The sequence below is a fragment of the Orcinus orca genome, chromosome 17 (genome assembly GCF_937001465.1).
Source record: "Orcinus orca chromosome 17, mOrcOrc1.1, whole genome shotgun sequence".
NCBI lineage: Eukaryota > Metazoa > Chordata > Mammalia > Artiodactyla > Delphinidae > Orcinus > Orcinus orca.
The window spans coordinates 68,169,251-68,186,696 of record NC_064575.1 but is presented as its reverse complement, the minus strand read 5'-3'; the positions used below and the strand labels follow the sequence as shown (position 1 = coordinate 68,186,696).

The window sequence follows — 17,446 nt, the reverse complement described above, 5'->3', positions numbered from 1 at the left end:
TGTAAGGCCAGACACTATCAAACTCTTAGAGGAAAATACAGGCAGAACACTCTATGACATAAATCACAGCAAGATCCTTTCTGACCCACCTCCTAGAGAAATGGAAATAAAAACAAAAATAAACAAATGGGACCTAATGAAGCTTAAAAGCTTTTGCACAGCAAAGGAAACCAGAAAGAAGATGAAAAGACAACCCTCAGAATGGGAGAAAATATTTGCAAATGAAGCAACTGACAAAGTATTAAATCTCCAAAATTTACAAGCAGCTCATGCAGCTCAATATTAAAAAAAACAAACAACCCAATCCAAAACTGGGCAGAAGACCTGAATAGACATTTCTCCAAAGAAGATAAACAGATTGCCAACAAACACATGAAAGGATGCTCAACATCACTAATCATTAGAGAAATGCAAATCAAAACTACAATGAGGTATCACCTCACACCAGTCAGAATGGCCATCATCAAAAAATCTAGAAACAATAAATGGTGGAGAAGGTGTGGAGAAAAGGGAACCCTCTTGCACTGCTGGTGGGAATGTAAATTGATACAGCCACTATGGAGAACAGTATGGAGGTTCTTTAAAACACTAAAAATAGAACTATCATACAACCCAGCAATCCCACTACTGGGCCTATACCCTGAAAAAACCATACTTCAAAAAGAGTCATGTACCACAATATTCATTGCAGCACTATTTACAATAGCCAGGACATGGAAGCAATCTAAGTGTCCATCAACAGATGAATGGATAAAGAAGATGTGGCACATATATGCAATGGATATTACTCAGCCATAAAAAGAAACGAAATTGAGTTATTTGTAGTGAGGGGGATGGACCTAGAGTCTGTCATACAGAGTGAAGTAAGTTAGAAAGAGAAAAACAAATACCGTATGCTAACACATATATATGGAACCTAAAAAAAAATTGGTTCTGATGAACTTAGGGGCAGGACAGGAATAAAGACGCAGACATAGAGAATGGACTTGAGGACACAGGGAGGGGAAAGGGTAAGCTGGGACGAAGTGAGAGAGTGGCATGGACGGATATACACTACCAAATGTAAAATAGATAGCTAAGGGGAAGCAGCTGCATAGCACAGGAAGATCAGCTTGGTGCTTTGTGACCACCTAGAGGGTTGGGATAGGGAGGGTGGGAGGGAGATGCAAGAGGGAGGGGATATGGGGATATATGTATACATATAGCTGACTCACTTTGGAGTGATTACAGACAGTCTGACAGTAAAGATTTCCAGTGTAAGGTGTTTACGTACCAGGGCCCAGATATCACGTTATTCCTCTCCATATGGAACTGAGGGATTGTTTGTGGTGATCAAAGGAACACATCCTTTTTTCATGTATAATTTCACCCTCCAAATACTATCTTCATAATTCATACAGGCATGAATCAATGAGGCCTGGACATTAGTGCATACTGAGCTACTGAATTTTTGAAAATGTAAGAATGAGGAAAACTTACAACAAAACTTTTTAAAAGGAGCAGTAGTGTAATGCTCATCCCGTCCCCAGTAACATAGATTATCTGAGGAAAGAAGAGCTTAGGTATTTTTTCTTTTACACTTTCAAAGATGGAGACACAAACATATATATTTACCCCCTGCCCTGCACTTTTTATAAAATATCTCCATGCAAGGGTGTTTAAGGTTAGAAACCCCAGAAGAAATATTTTCAAGCTTCTTTAAAAACTGTGCTTTTTGATATTTCATTCCAGTGTCTCAAAATGTATTTTTGGATCTCCTTTTTCTCAAATGTAGAGATCAAAATTTTGGACTCTTGGAAATAGCTTCCTATGTTTGTTCACTCTATTCTTTAAGCCCTAAGGTCCTTTAGGGCAAAGATAATATCCCTATTCTGTGGAAGAGAGAATTGTGGTGATTGTAATTTTGTGCCTGTACATAAATCCTCCATCCTTCCTGGAGACTGAGTCCCTGAAAAGTACCAACGTCAGCAGAATCAAAGATAAGGTCAGACAAACCAGGGAGTTTGGGGAAACGTATTTTGAAACATTATTATTTTAAACATAAACATTTCCAAAAAGCATCTATTTGTAAAACACATATGTTTCTCCCGGTAAGCTTTCTCCAGAATCATTTTCTCTGAGTTGATTCAGGAAATATACATATGAAATTGTAATCTCCTAGGAAAGAGTCTTCCGCAGTTGTCTATTATGTGCACTACACTTAGTAAAAATATTCACCTAGACTTTATTGGATGTAAATTGAATGTGTTTTGCAATTATGTCTCCACTTACCTCATTTTCTCAAGACTTAGGAAATTTCTGTGCCTGCCTTGTTTTTTCACATATCATGGTGGAGCTTCTGAGTATTCTTCCCGACTGACGTTCTATCAATATATCAAGGGGTGGGTTGTAGACAATCCTCATCTCTATCACCTCCCCCAGAAGCCCACTAACACAGTTTGTCCAAAGGATAACACTTACCTCTTGATAAATTCATCTGTTTAAGGGTTCTAAAGTGAAAAACACATACGCCAAAGCATTACATACCTTTAAAATTGTGTGGACACACATGAATCTGCATTATTTCCCAGCTGCAGATGCCAACATGGTGATTAATTTAAGGTTGCTGTGCTCACATTTTAATAAATTGTAAAATTCTGATTCCCTTCCCCCTTCTCCCTACCTGTCTTTATTTTCATATGAAAGTGACAGTCTGTGGGAAATCTGGGTTTCACTGAATGTCAGCTGTAGGTCACCAGAAAAAAATGATGTGGAGGAATATTTACCAAGTGTTACCGCTCATCCCTGCACAATCACAAGGATACATTCTGTCTTGTGAGGTAGTGGTGTGGGTGAGCATACACAACGACATGAGAACTTCTTGTTCACATCAAAATTAGCCAGCCTACAGGAATTTATAAATGTATTTGAAGAGATGTGTCAATGTTGCTCTTCAAGAAATGGTAAGTCCAACCTATTTCAGTATAATTTTGAAGAGGCGTTATGTTGAAGAGGAAGTAGGAGTAAAAATAGAATAGGTTTATATATTCCATCCATGACAGTGGATTAACTCTTGGGCTTCAGTGTGGTAACCTCGATGTTCAATGAGCCAAAGGACAGTTCTGTTCATGAGGCTAGAAGTCTGATCTGTCTTCTTTTCCATTGTGTCTCCAGCCCTCATCACATGGTAATGCTCCATAAGTACATTTGATGAATTAATGAGTTAGTGAGCTCTACTAGGCACCTAAGCCAATTGTTCGCCATGTCAGTTTCATGAACCTGGTCTCTGCCTTGGACTTCATCCCACTGGCACTGGACAGCTGCTCTGAACCCTCTCAATCAGGTCTTACCAAACCATCAACCTCTTAACAGCCTCCTCCCTTAGGGTTGAACCCTCTCCACTGAATACCCTCTCCTGATGAATAGATTATTTATAATTGAGATGCCCCACATGACTTTCAATCCCAGTTCTACTCTATATCTGTGCCTCTAATGCCTCACCAACAAAATTTGAATTCACTGGGAGTGGGGCATACCATATAGGGTTAGAGAAATGTACAAAACTGGGTATCGGGCTTCCCTGGTGGCGCAGTGGTTGAGAGTCCGCCTGCCGATGCAGGGGACGCGGGTTCGTGCCCCGGTCCGGGAAGATCCCACGTGCCGCAGAGCGGCTGGGCCCGTGAGCCATGGCCGCTGAGCCTGCACGTCCGGAGCCTGTGCTCCGCAACGGGAGAGGCCACAACAGTGAGAGGCCCGTGAACCCAAAACAAAACAAAACAAAACAAACAAAAAAAACACTGGGTATCCACCTTAGTAACCAGTGCCGCAGTGAGCACAGTTCTCCCTGCCCTGACCTGTACTTTCATTCAGAGGCTGATCCAGCTGGTCTCAGGGTCAGACCTCTCAGAGTTATGAACAGCAGAAGGGAGAACAAGGACGTAGATGGAAATTAGAGACAGCATATTTTATTTCACTGTAAGGAAAAACTTTCTTATGGGGTTAGAAAATTACCCAAAACCTTCAAATATGGACTGTGTGACCACCTGTTAGGAGTGCAGTAAAAGAAAGCCCTATATTGAAAAACAATGTACGTATGTATACCACATCTGTGGCAAATGCAGTGTGTGCTGCTGTTTAGTTAACCTGTCCTATTCCACAGACATCTTATGGTCTCAGGTATGCAATCCAGACAGCTGGAAATTAACTGGTTAATAACAATCAAAGAAGCTCATACATCTAAGCAGGAAAAAATACATCTTCTTTAATGTCAGTAGTTTTTATGGGTGAGTTGTCCAAAGTGTAATCAATGTTTGTTATAGTTCTCTCAACACAGGATGTATACCCTTCTACAGTGTTTGGGCAATGACTCTGGACATAAGATATTTCTTCTTGTCTGGCTATAGAGTGTGTTGCTTTGAAAAGGCAGCATTGTGCAATTGTGAATAAATTTTTAATTTTCTTCCCCTGGAACCTTTATGTCATCCTTGGGAAGTGCCCAGATATGTTCCTGAAAAGTTGAATATACATTTAACTTTTGAAAATGAAATTGATTTTAAATGCTAATTATTGAAGGGAATTATCTACTTTATTCTCTTACGGGGCAAATAATTACTTGTTCATTTTTAGTTTTGGCAAATCTTAATTTTAATATATCTGCCTTGCTTTCCCTAAATCTGTAGTTATTTGCAAAACTGCAGTGACACTGTACATTAATGACATGTGTAGACATTCCTGAATTTTAAAAGAAACCAGTGAGTACCATATTTGTAAGGCAAGTTTCTGAATCCCCAGCATGTCTATTAATTAACCCTAATCTTTAACTTTGGAAAGTAATCAAGAGAGATTATTTGAGCCCCTGTTATCACAAGAGAATCGTGGATGAAATTCTATTCAATATAAGAGCAAAAAACATGGGCTGGAGAGAACACTGGATTGACAGTTGCAATCAGAGTGAAATCCTGCTTTTCTTTCAAATGAGTTGATTTTGGTAAACTGCTTAGCTTCCTTGGACCTCAGTATTCTCATTGGAAAATGGCAGTAAAAACGTCTGCCCTTCGTACTTCACAGAGTTTATCAGTATCACATGGAAAATGTTATGTGAAGACATTTATTTTGTAAAGCACAAAGTAAGTTTTATAGCAAATCTAATTAAGTGTGTAGTGCCTTCAAAATTTCTCCCAGGCAAGGTCTCAGGATGAATCCTATCTCTGAAACTCTGTCATCTTCTCTTGGAAGCACTGGCAGCAACGATGAGTCATTGAGAGAAATGTTGTTATTATTATAATAATCATAAGAGAAATTAGAATAGTATGGACGGTACACACAGTTAATATTCATACTTGGGGGGCTTAGAACAAATCAGAATACGGATCCCAGTGTGAGCTGCCCATAGGCAATGTTTACTGTCTGCTCCCGCTCTCCTCTTTTCTAATCCCTTTCTTTTCCTCTAAGTGCTTCTAGCTTCTTGTTCCTCAAGCTCTTGGCTGGCATTCTACCCCAGGATACTGGATTTGATATGGTGTCCTGTTTTGTAATTTTTTTTTTTTGCGGTACGTGGGCCTCTGACTGTTGTGGCCTCTCCCGTTGCGGAGCACAGGCTCCGGACGCGCAGGCTCAGCGGCCATGGCTCACGGGCCCAGCCACTCCGCGGCATGTGGGATCTTCCCAGACCAGGGCTCGAACCCGTGTCCCCTGCATTAGCAGGCAGATTCTCAACCACTGCGCCACCAGGGAAGCCCCTCATTAACTGTTTTGCGAGCATTTTAAATGTCTAATTACATGTCACAAACTATAACTGGAGCATCAGTTTATAAGGGGATAATCTAGGGTTTTGTGAACTTTTATTTTAAAATTTCAACTTAGAGCTGCTTTGAGGTTTGATCTGCAGTTCAAAGTAGAATTTTACCAGCTTAGTAAATGTGAGCCTCGGGCACGTTCCAAGCTCCACACTTGACACATTCTTGTGATGTACTTGAAAGTACTTGAAGGCATCACTGATGTGAGATTTTTACAACATACAGTTGCAGAGAATAAAGGGCCTCCCACAAAATGTCACCATGCATGATATATTAGAGGCAGACAAGGGGCTTAGAGATTTGGTGTTGGTAGCACCCTGAAGCTTCTAGAGTTTTCTGAAGGCTTCACAAACCCTTTCCTTCATTCTCCATGCCCAAAGGGAGAAAAGTTGCTATGGATAAACGTAAGATGAGGAAACATGGAGCCATATTAATAAAGGGGGCAATTTAGCAGGAGGATTATAAATAACATTGTGTGGGAGCTAGCCTTTTCTTTTTTCTCTTTTCAATTTCTAGAGCTCCCTTTTCTCAGATCACAGGGTTAATATCTGGAGGCCTGGAATTTACCTGTGGGCCTACAGAAAGGGGGCCAAGGCTGGGTATACTTCAGTGAAGGCCATCAACCAGAAGAACAGAAGTTATCTGCATGATTCCATATGGTCTGGAACAGGGCACTAGGCTAGAAGTTCCTCACATAAAGGCTTAGAGTTGAAGTATTTCTGAGGGTATGCAAAGAAGAGGACCTTGCATGTGTGGCTATGGCCATGGTGGGTGACTGGTCAAAGAATTGGGGATCTTGGGTTCAAAGACAGATAATACCTTGACATTCCTAAGAGAAGAGCCTCTCATATGTCTGGCTTGGCGCCTAATCATCCCCAACCAACTATCCAATTATCCACTGGGCTAGACAGACAGTGGTTTACGGCTCTAGGGAGAGATGACAGAGCAAATGCCAAGTGAGATGGTTTACGGCTCTAGGGAGAGATGGCAGAGCAAATGCCAAGTGAGAACTTCATTGGAGACATAGACAGCCACCTCCTGCACAACTAGTAATTCCAGCTCTCTCTTGGGACCCATAACCTGGTGAGCTTATGGCTCAGTAACATACCGTGTATGAAAATGTTCAAAATCGTCATGGACGAGCATGGCGATGGAGATTCCAAACCTCAGTCTAGCATTTCTCACTTGCCTTGAGTCAGAATGAATTTAGTGTAATTAGACAGGAAAGATGGATAAAAATAACTGCCATGGTAGTCACAGGGAAATGACAAATGTGCAGCAAGAGGGAAGTTACTTTTTCTTCTTGACAAACTCACAGACAAAGTACATGGTAAGATGGCACTCTGTGTCATTCCACCTGCCTGAACTCAGCATTTCCACACAGTCCTCGTGGCCGTAGGGGTCGCTGGGCTCACCCTCTTTCCAGTTGCTGTAGTTCTGCAGTGGAGTGTTGTCGGTGAACACATACTGGCCCTCTCTCTCAAGGTCATTCACCCCGATGAACACCCGGAAGAAGCCACTCTTGGAGACGTAGTCTGCCAGGAGCATGTTGGCAGCTTCATCCTTTGGCATGGCTAGCATTCCACCCCGGATCCGGCAGTGGGACAGGGATTCCCTGTAGTTCTTCTCCTCCTGAACGATGTAGTAGAATTTCTCTTCGGTTTCCCTAATCCCTGCTATGACTTTGCAGCAAGGAAAAGAAGAATGTGATTATATATGTCAAAAAGAGAAACGCTAAGTATAAAATATTGCTAACTTAAATTCATTTATTCAACGTTTAAAATTCTTTTTCAAGACCCTATCATGAGGTGGGCACTGGTTCAATATTTTCTCCACCTTTCTAGCTGTCAAATGGGGAAAAAACTCCTGTCATTGGTCCTCCTTTGTCTTTTTCTCCTTCACTTCCCTCACAATGTGAAGCAGAGAGCTATTTTGACAAAGATGTGTTATATGAACTGTCACTCAGCTCATCTCAGACAATTTTTCCCCTCCTAGTTTATGCTTTTGCCACACTTACCGTTCCATGAGCATGACCTTCTCTCTTCCACTTCCGTACCTTTCATGCCTGGAAGGTCTTCTTACTGCTTTATCCGGCAAATTCCTACCCATCCTTTAGATCTTAGTGGAAGTGTTCTCTCCTATAAGAGCCTTTTCAATGCTCCTGGACAGACGTGAGCACTCCTGTGCATTCTCCCCTATGTTTCCATTGTCCCTTTCACTTCACAGCACTTGACACATTCTAGTCTAATTGTTTGTGTGTCTCTTCTACTGAACTGTGAGCATCTTGAGGCCAGTGGCCATGTCTTTGCCACTCTGTAGCCTCAGTGCCTGGAACAGCGTTAGGGGGTGGTAAAGGCTTATTGGACTGATATGGAAATAATACAGAAGTTTGTCCCTATGGGCCAGATTCCTAGATTGTGAACGTATACATCAATTGAGATAGATGGTCTATACTTCACTCCAGGTACATGAAGTAGACTGAGCTTCTGAGTATGATTCAGGACAGAATTGGGGACTCAGAATCATCCCGAGCTCATAATATGCTATGTACGTTTTGGCCTATGGGGGCATCTACATACATCTTTTTAGGGTCTATAAGTTAAAATTTACAAATAAATCTATGAGCACTCAAATGTTAAGGACTATTGCACTATGTTGAACCTCTGGGGTCTGGTTTATTCATTAACGTCCAAGTCATGTCAGATGCGGCATCTTCTGTATAGGTTATAACCAGAGTTATAACTGAGGGTTAGTTCATATCAAACATTTCCTATGCCTTTAGTATTACAAGACGAGAATGGACACAAGATGGCAACCGTGCGCCTCCAGTATTGTACAATAAATATGGCTGGATTATAATAAATAAAAGTACAACAAAGTGAAACCAACCATAACAGTATGAATGAGACAGTATGAATGAGTTCCCTCATTCATACTGTCTCAGGAGAGGGCACATAAGCCCCACTTTAAGGGTTTTATTGAGCACTTTAATAGGGAAATACAAGGGAAAACAAAAGTGACTGATATGGAAAATAGCACAATTTAGAGAAATGCATAATGTTCCTATTGATTTGCACTGAGGGTAGAGGAGTCATGAAACCTGTGTTCAGATCTGTGCTCCACTGTTCATTTAGCTTGTATCTATGGGTAAGGTAATCTCTCTAAGCTTCGGTCTAATCATAAAAATTATTGTTATTCCAAGTACTCAAGAAAGTAGCTGTTGTTTTATTATTACTTTTACCTTCTGAGATGCTGGCTGTTTGAAAGCTGGGCCTTTTTTTTCTTAAGGCCCAGCTAGCCAAACTCTGCCTCTTCTTCCTTCCCCTCTCTCACTAAAGCACCCGTTTCTACCCATAGGAACGCACATATGTATGTCCACAGGAAGTGGACCTGAAGTGTCCTAGAGTGAGTGGATAATTAGGATTTTGAGAGACCTTTAAACCGTTGACACTATCTCAGTAGGCCTTTGCCCAAAGTTATTTCCTGCTAGGGATGTTGGAATTGCAGTGTTGAAAGAGATAAATCCACGGATAAATAGTACAAAGCAATAGAAGAGACTCACCATTCTTGACAAACTTCATGGATGTCTTGAGGCGAGCCACACTGATATCCAGTTGTCCAACAACTTTTCGGTATCTTCCGCAATCACAGACAGTCCCTTTTAAATGACAAAGCTGTGAATTCATGTTGAAGCACTAGCAGACTGGTTGAAAAGAGCAATTGCTCTCTTCCCAATATTTACTGTCTTCTTCAGGTCTGGCTACGTCTCTCTGTGAACGGCTATGCTTTTCGTCTTTTATGTAATACAGGGTTTCTGATATACCTTGTCTTTAGGAATTCAGAAAATATCTTTTTAAATATTTTAAATTAGTTAAAACACAGTTCTAAACAAGATTTTTTAAAAGAACTGTCAATATGACTAAGCACGGTACACATATTGTGGACCATTTGGCATTTTGTTGAACACAGAACATACCAGTCTCAGAATAAAATCTTTACAGCTTTTAAAAAACATATTTCTAGCCAGTCTTCTCTTCTGTTACTGCATTGTTCACTGGCTCACACAACTCTGCCAAGACAGGAGAAAACTTTCACGATGAAATAAATGTTAATTCTGATTATCCATTTGGAGTATAGCTTATGTTTCAAGGACTAAGTTTAAATCTTGTGAATAGATCTATCTTACAATTTCAAGAGTCAGTTGTTCCATTTGTGGATTAACTATGATTTTAACTTCTGCCATTAATTCCCCTTTGCTCATTTACCTTTTCAGTTACCTACTGGTAATGTGGCAGAGAAAGAATTGTAAGGAAAATGATGTAAAATTCAAATGATTCCCAGATAACCAATAAGGGCCTGCTGTATAGCACAGGGAACTCTGCTCAATATTATGTAACAACTAAATGGGAAAAGAATGTGAAAAAGAATAGACACGTGTATATGTATAACTGAATCACTCTGCTGCACACCTGAAACTAACGCATTGTTAATCAACTATATTCCAATATAAAATAAAAAGTTAAAAAAAATTCAAATGATTCCCTTTTCCTATTTAATGGCTGCTTCATGTCAACATTTCCATTTGCTTTGTTTCTTTGGTTGGTGAAAAGCAAAATGAATTCTATTAGCCAAAGGAAAAAAAAATATCTGTGGCTTTATTTATCCACATTCACAGTTAAATATAAGGAAGTTAAAAGAGCTCTTAGAATTAGTCCGCACTACACCTTTACGGATAGAAATAATTGAAGCTCACCAAGAACAAGCTACTTTTTTCCTTGCATCAAGCGCTGGAAATAGACCTCTCTTTCAGTATCAGGGAGAAACTCCCCGGCCACTGAGGCATGTTCTGTAACCACAGGGCCTCACTGGATCAGGCCAGTCTGCTGCTGGCAAACTGCTTGGCCAGTATTTGGCTGAGATGTTGGTGGAATGTAAGACGTGCTGGTCCAATTGTTGTGGCCCTCGTGGATTTTCCTCCTGGTCTCGGAGAATGAGGGCTGCTTCCTGATGTGCTGGGTTTGCTGCCTCATGGTAAGCATGGGAGGGGTGGAATCACCATCCTCCCCTTCCCCAGAGGCTTGGAAAGTCACCAGCAGATACAGAGGAAATTTTCATTCTTCTCTTGCTTCTGGCCCAAGGAAAATGAGGTTAATCCCACTGAAAAGACTATTGTTTTTCTATAAACTATATTCATTTTTAAGATGAATAGATTTGGAATGATGCTAAAAATTAAGAAGAAAAACTAAGTATATTATACCTGCTTTGCCTTTTCCTCCAGGTATCCCAGGCAAACCCTTTTCCCCTTTGTCACCTGAAGAAAAACAATAGCCATGAAAAGAACAACTAAATAAAACAGTGTTATTGATGAATAGAATAGAACGCATAAAATCTAATGAAATAGAATTATTTCAGGCAGACAATATCTTATACACCTAAAACAACAGGAAAGAGGTTTTAAAATTCATTGCAATATCTCCAACAAATATTCCTTGGTTTTATAAAAATAATTTGATTTTGAGTTGGCTCTACAGGTACAACAAATCAAACGAGTCATAATTTAATTAGATGGAATGTAGAATTCCAGTTGGATGTATAAACGTTTAAGTTTGTGTCACTGATCTTACTAACATGTTTTTATAATGTGGCCTTCTGGGCAAAGCTAAGACAATATTCTGCATGTTTTTAATTTAAAAAGTGCCATTGTTTTACACATCTGGATCAACTGATTAGCACTACACAGTGTCTGTGTATTTATTATGCCCCCAAGTTCTTCCATGTGCCTCTGCCCTTGGATTTTCAAAAACACGTATCGTGCTTTTTCAATTTAATTCAACAAATACTTACTATTTACTTACTCTATGCAAGACAAAAGACTTGCTTGGTACTTTGAAAGGGTATAAAGAGAGACAAGATTAAACATCTGGCTTGAAAGAGTTTATGCTTTTTGGAAGAGATGTGATATATGCAAATATCCATATCTTAAAGTTGTGTCAAAAATATTATACTGACATATCAACCTTGATCATTTTCCTCTCTGCTCTTTTTTGTATTTGACCCTTTTCTTATTCAGTCAGAGATATCCACAAAACAGTTTCCAGAGAATCAGAATTATTAAAGCAGAGAGGAAAAAAAGGTTGAATTTTTTCAACTTCAAAATAAGCTCTTGAAACCCACATCAGGCACAATAATTGAAAGCAAAACTTTTGATTTATAAGAGGAAGTGTCTGCCTGAAGCTTTGGGCCCTGAAGTACTCTTCTCCAAAGAGAAGACCCTGATAGAAGTAAAACAGAGTTTACGCTTCAACGGTGATCTGGAAAAAGAATAAGAAAGAATTCAGGGGGATGAATACAGGATGAAGGTCATCCAGGCTAGAAAAGAGTATGAGGCTTACTCTTGTAGGATAATGATGTGGCCAGGAATTGGGTATATGACCGAGGGGGCAATGTAAGGGGCAATGGGGTCAGCATTGAGGTTCTGCCTAACCCCTTCCTTTCCCAGCAAAAGGGAAAACCTGGGAGCCACTCTAAAACCCAAAAGGTTCCCCATGTTGCCTGCCAACTAGCCATTCTTTCATCACTGTCTGCTGACTGCTTTTCATTGAGTCCCGTACATATTGGCCACTGATCATGCAGAAAGGCATGCCTGCCAGGGCCCCCAGGATTTGCTGAGCCTCTCCAAATTGACCCATGTGGACACTTTTCTTTACAGTGATGCCACAGCTCCCCAGACAAAAGGAGGGGAGTCCTTGAAACCCCAAATGTAGTTTAAGTATGCTGGGGAATGCCTCAGAACTTGTACTTGGATGAAATGAAACAATGGTGAAATCTGTGACAATGGAATGTGGTAAATATTATAAGAAAGACCATGAACAGAGATAACATACTCTGTCCAATGCAGAAGGGAGTTGGAAGAGGTAGTGCCCCAGCTGGAAGAATGAAGGAAGGCTCTCCTGAAGAGATGGCATTGGAGCTTCAGCAGGTGAAGGTAGGAGCAACATAGGAAACAAGGTACAGCAGAGGTACAGTTGGGAAAGAAGCATAAACATATGCCGAGCACCCTGATGAGGAAGACTGATCTGGACACACCTAAGCTGTGTCCTGCAAACTCGTCATTTCCCTTATATGTAAATTGGAAAAGATAAGACTAGATTTTGAGAGTATGTTAATGGAAGAAAAGGAATATATACTTGCTGAGTGCCAATCATTTGTCAAGTTAGATACTTTCTAGGTATTATCATATTAAATCCAATGAGCTAGGTACTATCATTATATTTATTCTACAACTGAAGATACTGAAGATCAGAGAGGCAAAATAAATTGCTCAAGGACGTCCAGCCATTCAATAGCAGTGCTGGTATTGAAACCCAACCACTTCTGACTCCCCAATTCATGGTGCTTTTCAAATAACTTAACCAATGACTTAATGAAGGGAAGCCAAGTTTTCAAAAAACGTTATAAAAAGTTGAAAGGAATATCAGTCCTATCATCACCAAAAGCAATATGGACTTGAAGGTTCATATGAATATGGCTTAATATTTTAATTAAAAATCGTTTATTTTCTTTATATGTGAATCCTTTCAATTCAACATAGGTTGAAAATTGATTCTAGTTCTGCTATGACCCTAGTTCTGGTCTAAGCCCAATAATGAATATTAAAAAAAAAAAGCATACATAGAGTATTTGCTTTAGAAAATGATAGGTTTTGGGGGACTTCCCTGGCCGTCCAGTGGCTGGGACTCTTTCACTGCCGAGGGTACGGGTTCAATCCCTTGTCAGGGAACGAAGATCCTGCAAGCTGCGCAGCATGGCCAAAAAAATAGGTTTTTAAGGAAAACAAAGTGCACATAAGAGACCAAGGAGATGAGACATTAGCACCATTGTCTACAAACAGAATGAAATAAAGGAATTGCCTGGTAGGTTTTCAGAGAAGGTAAAGACGGCTGTGGATCAGAGTAGGGCAAGATTCATTGAAGCAGTAGCCTTTAACTGGATTTTAATGTGGGAAATAGATACTTGAATTGATGCATGGATTTTTTTTTTTTTTTTCTGAGAAGATGTAAGCACTGTGACTACTTTCCAGTATTTTTTTTTTTTTTTTCGGTACGCGAGCCTCTCACTGTTGTGGCCTCTCCTGTTGCGGAGCACAGGCTCCGGACGCGCAGGCTCAGCGGCCATGGCTCACGGGCCCAGCCGCTCCGCGGCATGTGGGATCTTCCCGGACCGGGGCACGAACCCGTGTCCCCTGCATCGGCAGGCGGACTCTCAACCACTGCGCCACCAGGGAAGCCCTACTTTCCAGTATTTTGACATGAATTCCTTTCCTGTTTTTTAACAGATGGGAAAGTCAATGGAGTGTGGTGGAATGAAAGACCATGGAAGTCTGAAAAACCAGGGCTTGAATCTTGACTATGCCATTTAATAGCTAAACATGGACAGGTTACTTAATTCCTTTAAGCCTCCATTTCTTTCATTTTTAAAGTGGAATAGTGGTACCTTAAGTCATAAGATCATTAAGAAGGATAAATTAGATAATGTGATCATGGGATTAGGTCTGTGCTTGACGCCCAGAGGATGTTCAACCAGGGTTAGCTTCTGCCCCCTAAATCAGAGTTATGGTAAAGGAAAGCATGCCAAGTACTTAGCCAATTCATGGTGAATGTGAGCTCATAGTGTCTACTTCCCCAAAACGAAATCTGGTTTAAAGCATACGCAAAAATTTATTTTTGACCCATAAGTGAGAACACCTCTGTATTAACTGTCTTAATGTTGAAGAATTAGAGGTTGCATTTAAACAAACAAGCACCATAATACTTTCACTGTAAAAAAGATTATTAACCTTAAGTAAAAGCATCTATTTTGTCGTGGGATTGAATTTACCTATACTAAATCATCCTTTCCTATTCCTGAAATGAAATATTGACATCCAGAAAGCTACCTTATCCATTCAAGTGACAACATTAAGGTCAGCCCAGAAAGCTGAGATTAATCTGAGTCAGTGAAAAAGGATCAATGAGTCATTTAGAAGGACCAATGACAAAATGAGAACAATAAATTTCAAAGTTCAGATTAAAAATGAAATTAATCCAGGTGAGCCAGAGCAATGAACCTCCATTTTTTTTTTTTTTTTTTTGAAATTCCAGGACATGACATAGCTCTGGAGGAGTAAAAAATCTTAACCAATGGTGAAAACTGATGTTAAGGGAAAGTGGTACTTAGAAATAAAGAGTAGAAAAGAAGGTCACATCATAGGAAATAATGTATATCGTTTATTTTTTCATCCTTAATGCAACAAACATTTAGAAAGTTTCTACTGTATAGTAGACATTAGAATAAAATGGTTAAAAAGCAGCATCCTCACATACACTTTAAACAAAGAGACCTGATATAGCTTTTGTTCATTTGTTTCCTCCAGAAATCCACAGTGTATTGGATGAAACAGACAACCTAACAAGCCATGACGATAATAAAGTGATGGAGGTGTGCACTAGATGTATAGGCAACTGAGTTTGAATAAGGAATTGCCTGAAGAAGATAAGGTTAGTTAACACTATCCGTTCCAGACTGTTACTTGTCCAATTTTTGGAAGTTCATGCATTTTAAGGCTCAGAAAATCATACGAAAACTTTTGATCCTACCCCTTGACTCGTCGTCTACCACCCTTCCTTCCAAAGTTACCTAGTCTTATTCTATGACAGGATTAAGACCAGGCTCAAGATCATGAACTTCAACCCTCCTGGTTGGAGCCTCATCTAGATTTGGCACATCAAAATCTAGGAATGTGCAACATCTAGAATAATTAATGAAGGCCTTGAATTCTGGACATGTTCGTGGCAATGACTTAGCCTCCCACTCTACTTCTGCTCATCTCTAGGGCAATACTTGAGATCTTAACCTTATATAACTTGGTCGCATCTCAGAAATCTTGAAGTCCAACATGCCACACTCTGGCTACACCTTTCCCTCCCTTTAACCATTTGTTAAATGAAGCTGATAGAGCCAGAAGCAGATTCATGATGTATTTTTATCTGAAGCTTACACAATTTGAGGAGACTTCTTTAAAACAAATACTAAATTACAAATGACAAAGTACTTATAAAAATGAATCCTTGTTTTAAGAAAAGAAAACTAAGTCACTAAATTTTAAAAGTAGCCAATTACCACATTACAAAATTCACTAAAAATCATAAAATTTTAATAAAAGAATTTTGTATTTCTATAATTCTTTTTTTTCATATATTATGTGCTGCATATGTTTGGCTGCATTCATATACATCCATTGATTTATTGATAGGTGCATCATTTCCCATTTCAAAAAAAATATCGTCTTTGCATAATTCAAGTTTGGGGTCTGTTTCTGCATGCTGTATTCATTTCCATTGGTCTATTTGTCTCTGCACTAAATCAATACTATCTTGATTGTTTAACTTTATAATAAATATTTAAATGCAGTAATTTAAATCTTTCACTTTTGTTTTTATTTTTCAAGATGGTCTTTGGGAATTCATGGTCCTTTTCATTTCCCTATAAATTTTGAATTGGCTTATCTTATTCCAAGAGAACTACTTCTGGGATGTTAACTGAAATAGCACTGAATCTATTGATCAATTTGAGGATCATCTTATTAATATTGATCATCTTAACAATACTGAGTCAACCAATCTATGAATGTAGCTTTACCTCCATCTCCTTAGATATTCTTTAATTTCTCTCATTATCAACATGTGGTGTTTGTCGTAGAGAGCTTATGCATCTTTTGTTGGATTTATTCCTAGATATTTGACCATTTTGATGCTACAATAAATGGAATCTTTTTAATTTCAGTTTTTAAAATTGTTTCTAGTATTTAGAAACAAAATTGATTTTTAGAAGTTAAGCTGTCTAAAAAACTTAATACAAATAGCTAATCTGTAGATTCTTTTGTATTTTCTGGGTATGTTATCATGCCGTCAGGAAATAACCACCCTCTTCTTCATTTCCAGTTATTATGATTCTTATCTCTTGTTCTTGCATTTTTGCTCTGGCTGGCACCTCTTCTATAATATAATGTTTTTTTCTTTCCTAACATCTTTATTCGAGTATAATTGCTGATTAGACTTGGTGATGAAGGCTATGCTCATCTCATTTCCAATATCAGGAGAGAAGTGTTCAGTATTTCGCTACCAACTATGATTTTTAAATAGGTTTCTGTTGTTGTTGACATTCTTTTCATATTAAATGTTTCCCTCTATTTCTAGTTTGCTACATTTTTTTTTAACACGAATGGGCCTATGTTTAATGAAATGTTTTTTCAGAATTCCTGGAATCCTAACTGGAAATGTTTGTTTTTGAAATGAGAAAAAGAGTGGCATTTCCTGGGCTACTCATCTCTGGCAGGCCTTGAATTCTTGAGCTTTCTGCTCAAGCCTCTTGGTCTCTTAATGCTGCCTCAAGTATGAATTGGTAAATGTGGAAAATTAGCACAGGATGTAGAGCTTACCTTAGCGTGGCTCCCCTAAAGTCTTTTTCAGTTTGGTTGCCCTCTCATGCCTTCAGATATGGTTTTATTTATTTTTTGACTCAACTAGTCATGCTTAGCAGAAGGATTAACGCAGGTGGCTCTCTCATGGCCCGTAGCAGAAATCTGAATTTAATTTTTATTATTAATAATGTAAGAAGTTACTTTCACCTTCACA

At 39.2% G+C, this 17,446-nt stretch overlaps 1 protein-coding gene across 3 annotated transcripts in view; it reads right to left on the bottom strand.

Moving 5' to 3' along the window:
• Positions 1-6,923: 6,923 nt before the first annotated feature.
• The window catches only part of COLEC10 (collectin subfamily member 10), a 167,900-nt gene continuing 157,377 nt past the window's right edge, over positions 6,924-17,446 (bottom strand). For all 3 annotated transcript variants that reach the window (XM_033419915.2, XM_033419916.2, XM_004265365.4), the window contains 3 exons: positions 11,032-11,085; positions 9,337-9,432; positions 6,924-7,456 (listed from right to left, as the gene is read on the bottom strand). In XM_033419915.2, coding sequence (XP_033275806.1) covers positions 7,065-7,456; positions 9,337-9,432; positions 11,032-11,085 — 542 coding nt within the window. In that variant the 3' untranslated portion in view covers positions 6,924-7,064. The remainder of the gene's footprint in view (positions 7,457-9,336; positions 9,433-11,031; positions 11,086-17,446) is intronic.